Below are 15313 nucleotides of genomic sequence, written 5' to 3'. Positions count from 1 at the left end.
AGGGCTCGCCATGTGGGTGGGGGGTTGACAGCTCAAGATGATCAACCACCTTTGTTTTGCGCACAGCTTCAGCCTCACCTCGACGAGTCTCAATGATTCTTGACGACATTATCGATAACGGTCAACGAACATCTTATCAATATCATCTCCGTGCTTGGGAACACTCCAGAAAGAAGAGTCATTTTGCAATGCGTTAAAATGACTAACCCCCTTTGCGATGAAAATTGGGGGGACACTCCGTCAAACAGTGTATTCTCTACTACAAATGGCTTAGGTTTAATGAGGGAAAACCTTGTACTCCTCACAGTTGGAGCTTGGAATCGAAGCGTTATACTTAGTTGTTATTGTGCTAATTCAAAGAACGGTTCTTCTTGAGCTGGTCTGCTACGTCATTCATGTTTTGTCTCAGGAAGGTCGGCGTGTTGATCGCGTGCGTGGGGGTTTGACTCGTCTTTGTGGTTTGTGGTTTCGTACGGAGTATATTATTCGAAGTCCTTGTGTCACGTCGGTCGAGCACGTGCTGTACAGAAATCTTTTCATCTCGCTGAACTGATCAGAGGCGTAGAATGGCTTTGGGCTGCAGAAACTGTGCCATCGTAGATCAATAAGCTAAGAGACACTGATTGGTTGAGAGGGCCAGGCTCAATGAGCCGTCGGAGAAATCGACCGCCGTGCCGAGCCGGAGGCCGACCAAAATTCTTGAAAAGACTGAAGATGAACCAAAACGGCGCTCGCGAGGTTGAGCAAATAGACCCTTTCTTTGGTGTTTCGGTCCCATTTTGATCAGTACGATGTTATCTAATTTTTCTTTGAGCTTGTATTAATTTTCATTTTTTGTTTCCCCTTTTTTTATATCCCTCCTCCACTCCAATCCATCTCCGCCGGTGGCGCCATTCTGTCACCAGGCACGCCGCTTCAATCCCGGAAATCAAATCACTGTCGCACTCGCCCTGGTGCCCCCGTACGCACGGTGATACGGGCACGGGCAGCGACACTCTCTTGCCATGAGCCTGGATTCGTGGGCTTCTAATTTCTTGACGACATCGAAGCCTCCTACGACCTCGGCGGATTCATCCAGTCATAACGATCATGTCTCGCAATTGACGCCGTCGACGACAAGTCAGACTTCACACGATGTTGTTCGAGGCCATGGGACGTATTCTGCGGCTCATGGTGGAAGCGACAAGACACTGCGGAAGAATATGAAGATAGAGGATGCGGAAGATGATCATCGTCCGCCATATTTATATGTATGTCATGTCCATCCCGTCCGTCCCTGAGACGGGCGTTTCTCTGCCTTTCAGTCTGCGGAATTTGACTGTCGTCTCCTGTGGATGTTTCGTGTCTCTCAAAAAAAAAGTTTGTTATGGCTGACTGCCTCATCATCGTGACTACAGTCCATGCTGGCTGGCGGCATCGGCGGCACCAGCGGGGATATGTTGATGCACTCACTCGATACGGTGAAGACGCGACAGCAGGGCGATCCCCATATCCCGCCCAAGTACACCTCGATGTCCTCCTCGTACATGACCATTTTCCGACAAGAAGGGATCCGACGGGGGCTATACAGCGGCGTGACTCCTGCGTTACTGGGCTCGTTTCCCGGAACACTGATTTTCTTTGGGGTTTACGAGTATACCAAGAGGCATATGATCGACGCGGGGATTGCACCGACCCTGTCATATTTGACTAGCGGTAAGGGTTTCTCCTCTTGTTGGAGAATGTGAAGGACGAGACTTGAGTTATAGTGATGACGATTCCTGACGGAGGTCATTTTTTCATTATAGGTTTTGTCGCCGACCTGGCTGCCTCGGTCATCTACGTTCCTTCGGAGGTGCTGAAAACACGACTACAGCTCCAGGGGCGGTACAACAACCCCTATTTCAATTCCGGGTACAATTACCGGTCGACGGCCGATGCGTTCCGGACCATTGTTCGTGAGGAGGGATTTGGGGCAATGTTCTACGGTTACAAGGCCACTATCTTCCGGGATCTGCCTTTCTCAGCGCTGCAGTTCGCCTTCTACGAGCAGGAACAGAAATGGGCCAAACAATGGGTCGGCCACCGCGATATCGGCCTCGGTCTGGAAATCCTAACCGCAACCACGGCCGGTGGCATGGCAGGGGTCTTGACCTGTCCGCTGGATGTGGTCAAGACCCGGATCCAAACCCAGCAGAACCCGGTTACTCCCAAGCCGGCCTCCACAAAACCGCCATCTGTCCACTCCTCCTCTCCCTCCTCAAGTCCCTCCACAGTGCGGCCTCCCTCGCGACCTATCTCGACTTCGTCTCCGTCAGCCGCGACGGTCAAGCCTGGGGCTGCCTTGCTAGACACGTCGTCTGTGGTCACCGGTCTGAAACTCATCTATAAGACCGAGGGTGTCGTGGGCTGGTTCCGTGGAGTCGGGCCGCGTGCGCTGTGGACTAGCGTCCAGAGCGGAACAATGCTGGTGCTGTACCAATATTTGGTGAAAAAGCTCGAGTCGTTCCAGAGCTTTGAGGGCTTGTCGCCGCTATAAGGTCTCTGCGTATATGCATATAGCAGAGGAACACTCTCGATCTGCAACCGGACTTGGCGGCGGCAGCTGTATACTTACGTAACCATTCGCATGGGCTTTCCACCACTGCAGCCTTACAAGATACAGGCACGTACAGGAGCATACTTAGCGCACGGTGGGAGGCATACTTGGGCGTTCTGGAAAGGGGATGGTCATTTCTGTAAGCATCGGCCATCATTTGCACTGTCCAATTACGGAGATAGAGTTGTAGATTCACTTGCACTGCCTTGGTCTGTACTATAGGGCTGAATAGGAATAATTCATAGATCTCTCATTGGCAGTCGCTTGATTGTATCAATGAGCTGGTGCGAATCATTTTTTGGCTGGCTATTCAGCATACAATAATAGTTAGTAACTAGATCGAGTTATTTAATGCATCAAATAAGTGACGTGTTTCTTGGACTGAATAATTTAATAATCTCGTGACAAGCCTGCTTGCTGCGTTGCTCAGGCTGGCGCGGAAGAAAACACGCTAAGCGCATGTAAACAAGTGCGTCAACAGACGAGGCCTGTTGTTGGCTGATCGCCCGCCTGCCCCACGAGTCTCTTTGCTGCGTTTTCTCTGCCCGACAGCCACAAACCATAACCATCACGTAGTATCCCATCTGTTGTTGTATCCCTCTTCTTCTACTAGTCCTGCAGCACTACGCTTGCACTCTTGATCTGTCTTCCACTTTTACGCGAAGTCGCATGGTCCGCGCGATCCAGAATCTCCTCTTTACTCACCCACCATGTCTTCTGCTATGCCCTACCTGCGCAGCCTGCGCAAGAGTGACTTGACCACGCTTGCGGAGATATCCGACCTCAAGGAGTATGTTCGCGCAATCGCTGCTGGTTGGTATCAGACTAACCCGGGGCTATCCAGTTATGGGGATCTCAGGAAGGCCGAGCTTGAAACCGCCTTGGACGAGCATCTGCGTGCCAACAGCGCCAGCTTCTCGGGAGACAAGAGATTCTCAGAATACTACCGACGCCTGTCGCAGCCCGGCCGTGTCTCATCGCCAGTAAAGAAGGAGCCCAAGACGGAGGCGACTGCGTCTGGAGACGAGGCGAAAAGGCCCACGCGCCGACGACAGACAAAGGCGGAAATCGATGCGACGTGTGTATCCATCTTTTCCTTTGTTGTCACTCTTGCGCAAGGCCTCACTTGACCTGACGCATCGCGTCGCGCTGTGGAACAGATATATCTGACAACTGACCACCATGACAACAGAGACGATTCCGACACGGCCGACAAGACCCCCGCGTCGACGGCGGTGGCCCCGACGCGCACTCCAGGTCGCTCCCCGCTGTCGCTAGCGAGCTCCCTGCCGCCGTCGCCGGCCATCGTCACGGACGCGATTGATCGCCAGACGACCATTGTCCGCAAGAGCCTCTCCGACGCATGGAAGACATCCGGGATGTCAGAGCGTTCGGACGCGCTGCGCGCAGCACTGAGCAGCGTCAAATCGATCGAGACGGTGATCATCGCCCTGGAAGGGCTCGGGTTGCTTCGCGAACTGGTGCCGCTGCGCTTCCTGACGACGGTGCCCGCAGTGGACGCGTTGCGCACTCCCGAGTTTGGCATCAAGGTGCCCGATCTGTTCGTGCTGCTGAGCGGCTCGTTCTGGGCGCCATCGTCGTTGTGGGCGCTCACCAGCCTCGCCCTCCCTCTGACCTTTGCGTACTTCTTCAACCTAAGCTACCGAGCGCAGACCAGTCATACGTACGGCACTCGCCGGTCGACTTCGTCGGCAGCTGCAGCAGCGACCTTTGACCCGCTCGTGTTCAACATTGCCAAAGCGCTCATCGCGTACCTGGTGTACGCCAACAACTTCACATTCTGGGACATCTATAGCCCGTTGTCTGTCGAGAGGGTGAACGTGGCGGTTCCGGGGCAGTGGCCAGGTCTGGTGACCGGCGCTGCTATTGGTGTTGTTACCAGTCTGTATGAGGCTGTTTTGAAGAAATAGACCTGATCCTCGCCCGAACGGCGGTTCTGTCTGTGACAACATCGCTTTGTATGAGCTACGATATGAAGATTCGGACAGCGGAAGTTGTGCGCTACGCTGTCACACGAATTTGGGTGCCATATTCGCAATATACTTTCTGGTTTTCAAATCTGGTTTGAATTTAATTTCAGCTTCTTTTCACTACACTCGTTTTCTGGCTTCCCCTCGGCTCCGCTTTTTCGTCTGCGAAGCGTGTGCTACGGGCGTCTGGCTCCGTAGGTTTTGATGACCGCACGGCACTGCCGAATGATGAACAACAGCAAGCCGAAGTCTTATGGAACTGGAACTGAAACTGAAACTGAAACGACTTGGAAGAGAGAAACCCAGAAAGTGAAGCGCCCCCTCCCTAGGTACTCTTTTCTTTTCTCTCGGCAGGAGTTGATATGCGCAAATTTTTTTGCTATCTATCCATCTACCTATCTATCTATTTTTTTTCTTTCCATCCTATTCTATTCTGTTCTTCAGATATCCCACCCTCGTTTCTATCTACGATATCTATCATACACCGTACACACTTGGGAGAGCATTTAATTGGTGGTTCTTGAGTTTTGGAACTTCGATCGATCGAGTCACGCACGTATCAGGTATCGGTATCGTTAGAAGGGTCTGACAGTAACGAGGTAGAGGCTGAGCCTGTTCGGTCCTTCTAGTTGCCTCAGGGTTGTCTGGCGCTTTTTTTTCCTGCTTTGAGACTTCCACTGTTTTTGTTTGTTGGGTTTTCTTTGTTGATGCCATCCCCAATCACAATCGTGAAACGCGACAAACAACAAAAAAGGATGCAGACGTACTCGTCCAGCGCCAGTCAGTCAGTCGGTCATGTATCTATCTAGTACCTACCTTAGGTACCCTTGTCCCCTTTCCCCTTTTTCCCTTTTCCCCAACGCACCCTTTCCTGCCTGCTTTTGCTTGTTTGCTTGCTTACTTGATTACTGGTTGGTTAGTTGATTGATTTGACGGGTATTTTTCGCTTTCGCTTCTGTTTTGGTTATTTATTTTTCTTTGATTTTTTATATGGATTTCAAATCTAGGTCTAGGTCTTTGGATCTATCTTTTTGATTTCGATTTAGGTTTATTTCTATTTCTTTTTTTTTTCTTTTCTCCTTATATTTTTGGGGGGTCAGGATAGGGATACTGTTTAGTAGTCATTACTTCTATTATTCAACTCTCTTGGTAGTTTAGTAGGTAGGGTAGTGAGTTGAGTGAGTTGATCTGATCTCAAACATTGAGTTGATTTTATTTGCTTTGATCGTCTAATCCAGTTTAATCCAATCCAATCCAATGGTAATATCCCATGTCATACCCATAAAGAAACCCACTCAATATGATAGATACTTTTAGGGACCGACTGGTTTTATCTACAGGATGACTGTGGCTGGCATTCTATTCTATCTAGGAGATGATAGTTGAATTTGAGCATTCTAGGAGATGGTACTTAATTTGAGTCATTATTCCATGTACAGTAAGTGCTAGCGAGCCATTTATTTCTAATTGTCTATTTAAATTTTTCAGATTTCTACTAGCTGAGCAAGTCACATAAGATTAAGGCTTGTTTGAAGATAGGATAGAAAGCTCATCTCGCCCTCCCACCCACTTTGAATCTGCTCGCCAACTCCACCGTAAACAGCACCGGTCTGTCCGTTTCAACCTGCACCACATCCGCACGGATATGATTGCTCGTGCTGATCTGCCCGCCAATCTCAGTCCGCCAGTCCGTGACATCCCACTCGAAGCCGCGGAGGGTGATCACGCTGGGTCCGTTGAGCGGGATGATACCGACGTTCTCCTCGAGGTAGTAATCGTCGTAGTCGCAGGGTTTATTCTCTGTCGTGGTGGATTCTTCCTCTGGAAGGGCCTGGTGGGATGGGAGTGGTGGAGGGGGCGTACCACTTGGAGGAGGCACCGCTACGCCCGGGCGATTCGTCCCGGGAGTGAGGATGGTGTTTTGGCCTGGTTGAAGGACGAAGGAGATGCTTTCTTCGGAGATGAGGTAGAGATCTTCCCTTTTCTTCGTTTTCTTTTCCTTCGATTCCTCCGGTCGGGATTCTACGTCCCCTCTTTCTGCTTCTTGGTGCTGTTGACTCTGCCGCGTCATGGCGTACAGGTGGTGGATCTGCGAGAATGCCTGGTCGACTCGTCCCCCGAGACCGCCGAGGATGAGCACGTCGAGACAGACATCTTGTCGTTGCTGCTGCTGCTCATCTTTTAAGGAAACGTCGTCACTCTGGGGGTGTAGTCTGCTTTTTGTGACGATCTCAGCAGCATTGGCTCGGAGATACTTGAGGCATTTGGTGAAGTCGGTCGAGTACTGATCTGGGTCATGCAGGATCGGGACGCCCCGGTCTGTGTAATGTTGGCGGACATGCGGCAGGAGGGAGTCGAGGTCTCCTACGATGGCGGACGGTAGCTAGCTTGTCCAGTCAGCAGTTGGTCTGAAACCCTTCGACTGGGGTAACCGTATACAACAGGAGAATTATCTCTCAATGTAGATGCACGTGCTCAGTTGTACAGAAAAAGAAGAGGAAAGTAAGAGGAATAGGAAAAAAAAAAAGAAAGAGGGGGGAAGAAAAGGAAAGGAAGGGAGAAAGAAGAACAGAAAACTACATAACAAGGGGATTTATTCTCTTGCTTCGACAAGCACGCTTACATCTGTGTCCACCTTCCCCCGACTCTTCATCAAATCATAGTATCGATTGGCACCCCCGTCAGCGCACAGGATAAAGCAAGCTAGATGAGAAGTGTCACTATTCAGGATTTATAGTGCAGAAAACTGGGCCAGAACTCGGAAATATATATATTAAACAAAAAAAGGTCGGTCAATGAGATTCAGCTCAAGCACAGTAAAAGATAAGGACACAGATTCACAACTAGTGTATTTCTATTGCTCTGAGGATATGCATACCGTGCTTTCTGATGGCGACAAAGGCCCTCTCGTTGATGGGCTGGTTCAGCACCAGGATTGCGTAGGGAAGCCGAGGAGGGCGGTCCTTGTCACTGCGGAAGAATTGCGTAGGATCCCACTCCATGCTGTGCGACCTGACGATTAGCAATATAATATAATATTATATTAAGTTGCCAAATCAACCCACAATATTAATCCTGAGAAATAATTAAAAATGTTAAGAGTTCATAGGGTGTATCATACATGCCTGCCTGTCGTCATCCATCCATTCATCATTCGGCTTATGTCAGAACTTTAACTGATTTGTTTGATCCGATTCCGTCCGCTTCACATCTCCAAGGCCGACTGCTTGCTAATCAGACCCAACCCACGGGCAAAAATCTTCCTCTCCCTCCTTCTCTTCTTGTCTTGTCTTCTTTTTCATGCATCAATTCCTGTTTTTATAGCTAATTCTCCCCTTTTCTCTCCTTTGTCGCCATGTTCCGACCCGCGTCGAGGACCCTTCTCCGCGCACCCAGCAGGGTCGCCGCACCGGGTCGCATCCGAGTCGTCCAGAGAATACCGACAACAAGCCGGTTGATCAGCACCGCTCCGCCAGCGCAGAAGTCGAGGAGTTGGACCAACTGTCTGGTGAGATTGGGTCTGGCGGTCGGGGTCGTGTATTACTACAACACGAGCAGTGTCTTTGCGGAGGAACCATCTTGTATGTGCGGAAAACTGAGAAAAGCTTGACCGTGCGCTCTTGCAAAGGGAGATATATCTAGGCTGACACACTGGCGTGGTTCATGCAGTCTCCCTCCGACCTCAGCCCTTAGAAGATGAGAACGCTCCCACCATCGAATCCCTCAGCGCCCAGAGGAAACAACGTCTACAGTCCGCCAGCGTCGCCGTCACAGAACCCCAGGCCCAGCCATCTGAAGGCTACACTTCGCCAGAAGACCTCGAGCAGGAGGCAGATCAGCAGGGCGCCTTCAATCCCGAGACCGGCGAGATCAACTGGGACTGCCCGTGCCTGGGCGGAATGGCCCATGGACCATGCGGTGAGGAGTTCAAGGCGGCATTTAGCTGTTTCGTCTACTCGACGGAAGAGCCTAAGGGAATGGACTGCATTGACAAGTTTAAGTATGTTCCCGTAACTACCAGCCAGAGAACTTCAAACTAACGTCTCATCTCACAGGGCCATGCAAGACTGCTTCCGCCAGCACCCTGACGTCTACGGCTCCGAGCTCGAAGAGGACGAAGTAGACGCCCAGCTGGAGGAGCACATTGCCGGTACGTCAGAAGACGAGAAAGCATCAACAGCCCGCGAGGTCGACGCCTCTTCGACCCCAGCCGAGAAACAGGCGGAAGCCAAAGAGGTCGCTGCGCAAGCATCGCAACAGCAGGAGCTGAGCGAGGGCGAACTGGTGCCGAAGGCCTCGCTCGATGCGGCGGAGGGGAAAACCCATACGAAGAGCACCAAGACGGAGAAATGAAGAGAATCGAAGCTTGTGCGAGTCCTCCTGACGACGGACAACGATAACCGATATTCGTTCATATAGAGACAAGCCAGCCAGCCACAACAAAGACAAGATAGACAAGGCGATCGATCGATCGATCTGACCGAGACTACATATGTAAGGAAAAATGTAGGTGGGTGGACGAATTCAAATGCAAATGCAAAAGCAGTATAGACGATGGATAGATGGATCGATCGACCGATTTAATTTTCACTCACTTATGACCTCTTTTTTTCTTCGCATTTCTTGAATTATTCATTTTATTCTTTTTTTTTTTGTATTTTCATCCATGTATACCACCAACCAACCAACCAACCAAGCATTGTTGCAAACCGAGAAAAAAAAAGAAGAAGAAAGGAAACTGGTATAGACAAAAGACTCCTAGGACAGACAATGTATACTACCTACCTATCTACCACGCACTGTACACTTACTGTACCAACGCATTTGGGTCGGCATATCTACTACTCTTCTATCTATCTATTCTAGACATCTATCTAATTTACTTTTACGTTTCATATGTTCCATATATTCAGCTCATTTTTTTTTTCACAGTATGATTAGATACCGCATATTGATTGATAAGAGGCTCGTCTGGACTGAATCTCGGCGTATTTAATTAATAATCAAACCAGGAAAAGCCCAAGCCAAGCTGATTAGAATTTAGCAGAATTAAAGACAAAAAAAATAAGATAAACTTGTCGATTTGTTGATTGATGAAAAAAAAAAGGAACAACTGAGTGGTATGAATGTACCTAGGTAGTTAACTAACTCATTTCCATCTCGAGGCAAATAGATAATTTGTAAGGATAGGATAAAAAAGACCACTCGACGATGGTTTTTTGGTTTGGGTTTGGTTTGTGGGGTGCGTTTTCTTATGCGTTTTCTTGTGTTAGTGGTCAAGACAGTACGGTACAGTACAGGCGAGAGCAAAGTTCAAGATCCCATTCGAAGTTGTAACTTGTCGTGTTGTAACTTGTTCGGCGACCTGCCTTGCTGGGCCCTGGTTTCATAAACATCCGCCAGGGCTTCCTTCCTTCCACTGTCACAGAGGTGCGACCGCCGTCGACACGGTTCAAACCCACCGGCAGCATACGTTCAACGTTGACCCGCGCATCTCATTTCCCGCTTCACCAACCTGTTTTGCATCGTCTCGTATTTCACAGATCTAAGACGCCTTCGAGCAGCGAAAGAGCGCGGTCTGGTCGTTTCCACCGGTGGAAATTCTCGCTGACGAACGTACAGTGGAATCGCTCGTTCCAATTCACCGGAGACAAGGTCCGACCCTGTTGAGTCTGCAGGACTGTCCGATATCAAGAATAAGATCGATCGTGCTATCGATATTGGAGACACTGATATCAATATCAAGTAGTTTCAGGTCCTGCATTGCAGCATGCTCATCAGCTTTGCGTCCTTCTACATCCAAGGTCATGTCTTGTCGGTCAATCATACCAGTCGACATCGCTCAGCTGTAGCCTCCTTGCTCGGAATCCAGTCCGGTTGGAGCTTGATTTGTCGATTCTCGACTCGCGTTGAGAGCTTCGCTTCTCAAAACCTTTACGGGTCTTAGCATTTCTGTTCACGTTTGGGTTCCTGTGGTCCAGGGAAGAAGGGTCATCTTCACCATCCGTAGGCTCATTGTCGTTTGATAGGTCGTAGTTTAAAACCAGGTTCTTGATCCGCTGCTGCTCTTCACGATCCGCCTGCTGCTGGGTCTTCATGGCAATGGCGAAGCTCGAGTCTGATGGTAGCTCAATAGTGCGAGTCTGTACAGAAGTCAGCACCTGATTTAATCTTCAGACCAGTCAACCAACCTGCTGCTTGTTGCCTTTCTTTGTCATCAACGAGAACGCCATCGTGTTCGGCGATCGATTTTCGCCAGCATTGTCCTCGGTACCCGCTGCGTCTCGACGAGAGGGTCTCATGGGCAGAGGCACGTCAAACAGGGTCTTCCGCTCGAATCTTCTCGACTCGAGACTTTCGGCCATCATCTTCTCGAACGCCCGATCAAACTCTGCTTCTGCCTCAGGATCGCGTTCCTCCTCCTGACGAGCCACGAATATCTGTTCCTCTTCCGATTCGCTGTCGACGTCTTGCTCCGCATTGGTGCCAGAGGCCTGATTCTCGTCAGGACCCAATCAAAGTGATTTGAGGGGGGAATATCCCAACTTACCTCAGCCTCTTCGGTCGACGACTGCTGCTCGTCTATCTCCGGGACTACATCCTCTTCGAGACCCTCATCCTCTTTTCCATCATCCGACAAAATGCTATCCACTTCATCTTCTTCCGGCTCCGCCGCCTTCTCGCCGTCCTGAAGCTTGTAGTTTTGGGCGATTGCTTCACTAAACAGACGTGCAGCCTCTTCCAAATCACTGGCTATCTTCCACTGCGGACGTACCAACGAATAAGTGTCCTGGACAAGGAACTCGACATCCATTGGAAGCGGATCCTTGGTATAAATGTAATACTTCGCGTCATATCAGTCAATACCGTTCAAAAGAACAACAAGGTAATGACACAAATATACCTGGAAGAAGGTCAGAAAGAAGTCCAGCTTCTTCTTCGCAGAACCGCGATCGAAGCAGACACCACACGTGTCAAGAAGCGTGCACACCAAACGGATACGGAAGAAATCGTCCGGCATGTCAAGCACATTTATTTTGCCAGGAGTTGGTGTGCCATTTTCTTGAGTCTGAATTAGCGGATGTCCGATGGTTCGCAAGGACAGAATACACCTACCGTGCCCAAATACGACGATTCGATAAAGCGCATCGAAGATCACCGGAGAGTCGATTATCTTGTAGTTGTAAAGCTCACCGAGATACTTGACCTCGGCTATACGCTTCTGGTTGAACTTGAAGTCGTTTTGTTCTAATCCGAGAGTGATGGACTCCAGGACATTGTCCACAATACCGATCACAAATTCCTGGTGATACCGATACAGGGCGCTTGCAAGAATCGCCAGGAGGTGTATGTTACCATACTTCACCTTTGCGGGCCTGCTGAAAACGCGTTCTAGGATGTCCACGACCTTGCAGAAGTTAGCAGAAAATTCACTACTTCACGAAAGGAACGCAATACCTCTGGCTCTTCCCAATGAAGTTTCCTTATCGATTTCAATATCTTGGTGTAGTTGCGCTTGTTCATGTCCAAGTAGATCAGTTTCCGGATATACAACTCCATCGGAGTGCGCTCCTTCTGCTGAATGGCCGGTCTCTCGGGAGGGTCGACATAGTAAATTGCATTCTCGATGATCATCCGTTCCTGTTGTTGCAAATGCGTTGCCGTCTTCTTCCGAATCAGGGTTTCCAAGAATGATGCCATTCTTGGACAAGTCTCTGGATTTCTCAAAAGATAGCGCCCACAGTTCTCCATCAGATTGCCCATGATTTCAATATTTGTGCGCGAGAAATCATCCAGGCAGACCTTGAGGCAGTGGAAAATGACGTGCTCCGGCACAACACCGAATTTGGTCAGTTCCGCAAGGTAGCGAATATTGATCATTCGGACCTGGCCCAGGAATTCTTTCTGTTTGCGACGCTGCAGGCTTCTGAACTCCTCGTCGAGATAGGAAATCAGCCCCTGGGGAATATCAGGCATGTACTGGCCCAGTGTCGCAACCAAACGCGCGTAGAGAGGCAGAAGATCGGTACGACCCTTGGGGACGTCCTGCAAAGCTTTGATCAACCGGTTTCGAGAAGCTTTCGAGTTTAAGAAACAGAAATCCAACGCTAGCTGGTCGACTTGGTCTTTGTTTTGCAGTTCTGGAAGTCTCACCAGGAGTGCATCCACCTGAGCACCAATGGTCTTGTTCACAACAGCAGTAGATTGATCATCTGTCTCGGATGGCTTCGATTCCGTACCCGGCGCTTCATCTGGCTTGTCTCCTGAGGTGTCTGGAGCAGCTTCTTTGTCCGCTTTGGCCTTCGCCTGCTCATCACTGTCGCCTTTCTTTTTCTTGCCATCTTCGAGGAGAACGGCTGGCACCTTTCCCTTAAGATCAACGAGGTTTTCATAGAAGCGCCTCTCCTCCTCATCTTCCCAGATCCCGGGACCTTCTCCTTGACCCCTGAGATATTCGGCAGTTTTGACCAGACCGATGCCTCCGCTCACAGAAGAGTCCGCAGCCTCTTTCTCAGCTAAATTAGGCATCTCAACGCCGAGGATCTCACACAGGACCTGGGTGTTCGCGACAAGTTTCTCATGCGCCTTGGATTGCTTCTCGAAGTTCGCTTGGCGGTCCTCAAAAATTTCACCGCTCTTAACGTATGCTTCCGCATTGCGGCGACTCTGGGCCGCTAACGCCTTCTGGTCGCGAACAACATGGGCCTTGACGTCCTCCAGATACCGAGTCAAGACGCTCTTAAAGCGGAGTTGCAGCTTCTCCGGAGTGATTGGCGGATCTTTCGCAACCTCGCCATTCACAGCCGGTTCGCCTCCAGGCGCAGTCTCCGTAGTTGCAGCAATGGTGGTTCCGTCGGCATCCACGGTCTTCCTTCCTTCTTCAACCGGCTTAACACCCAGAACGTCCCAGCTGAATGTCTTGGCGAAGAGGACCGCTAGGGGAAGATTTGTATGTTCTCTGTCGTGACCGAGGAGGTCTTTCAAGACTTCCAAAGGGAATGGGTCAGTCTCCTTGTCCTGGTCGCCTTTTGCTGGATGTGCCCTGGCTTTGGACGGTCCATCAATAGCCTTGCCTCCAACACCCGCAGCTCCATCTGTTTTCTTGACGCCGACATCTTCCGGTCGTTCAATGTCGTCCAAAGTCTTCAAGAAGCCGACCAGCCAGAGTTCCGTAACGACCCTGAGCAGCACCCGATGTCTCGAAAGCCGTTCCTTTTCCTCCCGTTCGCGGACTTCTTGGCTGAGAGTTTTCAACTGCGACTTGTCTGGTGTACTCAACCCCCGTCCTAAGAGCCATCCAAGCTGCTTCGTGAACTCATTTGGTCCGAATCGTTGGTGGAGAGCACTGGCGATCTCCACCCCTGCAGCCACCTCGCCGGGCGATTTGAGTTTGCAGAAACCTTCGTAGCAGGCCGAGATGATTTCCGAGAGGTACTTGTGGAGAGACAGGGTACGGATGTCCGTGAGGAAGGTTGGGAGCGCGGCGGCAGTGATTCCCGTGCGGAGGCGCTTAATAAACGCAGTGTTCTTCTTCAAAGAAGAATCGAGAGACTTGTTGACAGGAAAGACATCTGGAGATACAAATGGTATTAGATGTGGCTACGCACATGGTCAAGATGTAGTGGAGGGGGTTTGTCATACCACTCTCGCCAGACCAAGCCCTCTCATTTAAATCGCGGAGCTCCCCTAGAAGAGACGGAAAGTCAGAAGACGATTTTCTGAAAACGCTAAACGGTGACAAAGGCGCTGGAGCAACATACGCTTCCTTTTGTGGTCCATGGCTTGCTGCCCGTGTCGCGTGCGCCGGTGGTCGCGAGTACTGATTCAAAGTTCAATCGAGCTGAGGTCCTTTCAGAGATTCCGAAAGGAAATACCAGACACCAGCCGAACGCCACATTGGATTTGGAAAGCAGAACGGTAAAACGCTGTGTCGATGTCAGCTGAAAGCTCCCTTTCAGCCTCCAGCGCTTTCTAGAGGGAGAGGGAGAGAATGTTCTTGCGAGATGGGAGAAGGTGCTCTGCGGCGGCGAAGTGGGTTCCTTCTCGGGGTTAAGGGCGACGACTGGCGGGCGGTGGGCTCTCCGCCGCGGAGCGATCCAAACTACATCCTCCAATACTCACTGGCGCGCAAAAGTTGGACGTGAATGTTCAGAAAATTCATAGCAAGGATTTATTCTTTTTATTTCCGTCAATGTGATATTTGTAATTAAATTACTGCAATGAAGGTATATCTTGCTTTTTTACGAGGTCACTGTGGCAAAATATACAGTACAGTACAGTACATACATACTACCGTCATGCGTATAACCTCAGCAACTTAACAAAATATAACTAACCTATATAATCTGCCAAATGAGAGATCCCGACCATTCCGTCTGCCAGTTGATGCGACTTTCAAATGAGGAAAACTGTCAAATAAAAGAAAAATAAAGGATATCATTAATGCTCCGATTCCCTGCATTGAGTCATCGTTCCGGATTTCCTTTATTATTATTCGTATGTTGATTAATAGCATCTGCCAGTGAGGCAGCCGCGTACGGAAGGCAGAGGCAGTAAATCGCTAGTTGCAATAGGTGCCAACGGGCGTCAATCTTCGAAGCTGCAGGCAGGGATAAGCGACGACAGGCGCCCCTTCCCCCAGCTTCCTATCGGGGCAACTTCCTCTGCCACCAGCCTCTTACGACTTCATCTCCGTGAAACCAGATTCCTTGCCCTTTTCTGTCCGAAGAAGTCTAGCCTGCAT

General features: G+C 50.1%; 5 protein-coding genes across 5 annotated transcripts; 3 read left to right on the top strand and 2 right to left on the bottom strand.

Moving 5' to 3' along the window:
* Window positions 1–1004: 1004 nt before the first annotated feature.
* On the top strand, window positions 1005–2518 carry VTN77DRAFT_6981 (uncharacterized protein; the record flags this gene model as incomplete). The annotated part of the gene is made up of 3 exons (XM_069423319.1): window positions 1005–1250; window positions 1398–1695; window positions 1788–2518. 3 exons carry the CDS (start codon window positions 1005–1007, stop codon window positions 2516–2518), a joined length of 1275 nt encoding a protein of 424 aa, XP_069275738.1.
* A 770-nt stretch (window positions 2519–3288) lies between these two features.
* VTN77DRAFT_6980 (uncharacterized protein) lies at window positions 3289–4509 on the top strand (the record flags this gene model as incomplete). Its single annotated transcript, XM_069423318.1, has 3 exons — window positions 3289–3368; window positions 3423–3656; window positions 3771–4509. The coding sequence occupies 3 exons, from the start codon at window positions 3289–3291 to the stop codon at window positions 4507–4509; spliced, it is 1053 nt and encodes a 350-aa protein (XP_069275737.1).
* Window positions 4510–6118: 1609 nt separating this feature from the next.
* Window positions 6119–7571, bottom strand: VTN77DRAFT_6979 (uncharacterized protein; the record flags this gene model as incomplete). Its single annotated transcript, XM_069423316.1, has 3 exons — window positions 6119–6952; window positions 7193–7272; window positions 7448–7571. The coding sequence occupies 3 exons, from the start codon at window positions 7569–7571 to the stop codon at window positions 6119–6121; spliced, it is 1038 nt and encodes a 345-aa protein (XP_069275736.1).
* A 353-nt stretch (window positions 7572–7924) lies between these two features.
* Window positions 7925–8922, top strand: VTN77DRAFT_6978 (uncharacterized protein; the record flags this gene model as incomplete). The annotated part of the gene is made up of 3 exons (XM_069423315.1): window positions 7925–8150; window positions 8239–8569; window positions 8625–8922. 3 exons carry the CDS (start codon window positions 7925–7927, stop codon window positions 8920–8922), a joined length of 855 nt encoding a protein of 284 aa, XP_069275735.1.
* Window positions 8923–10320: 1398 nt separating this feature from the next.
* Window positions 10321–14349, bottom strand: VTN77DRAFT_6977 (uncharacterized protein; the record flags this gene model as incomplete). Its single annotated transcript, XM_069423314.1, has 10 exons — window positions 10321–10327; window positions 10399–10501; window positions 10571–10712; window positions 10761–11063; window positions 11120–11413; window positions 11474–11631; window positions 11686–11977; window positions 12028–14141; window positions 14212–14256; window positions 14331–14349. The coding sequence occupies 10 exons, from the start codon at window positions 14347–14349 to the stop codon at window positions 10321–10323; spliced, it is 3477 nt and encodes a 1158-aa protein (XP_069275734.1).
* Between the last annotated feature and the right edge of the window lie 964 nt (window positions 14350–15313).

Source organism: Rasamsonia byssochlamydoides, assembly GCF_041956645.1.
Source record: "Rasamsonia byssochlamydoides strain NRRL 3658 unplaced genomic scaffold VTN77scaffold_55, whole genome shotgun sequence".
NCBI lineage: Eukaryota > Fungi > Ascomycota > Eurotiomycetes > Eurotiales > Trichocomaceae > Rasamsonia > Rasamsonia byssochlamydoides.
Note: the sequence above shows the minus strand (reverse complement) of the source record. Positions and strands in the feature narration are given on the sequence as shown.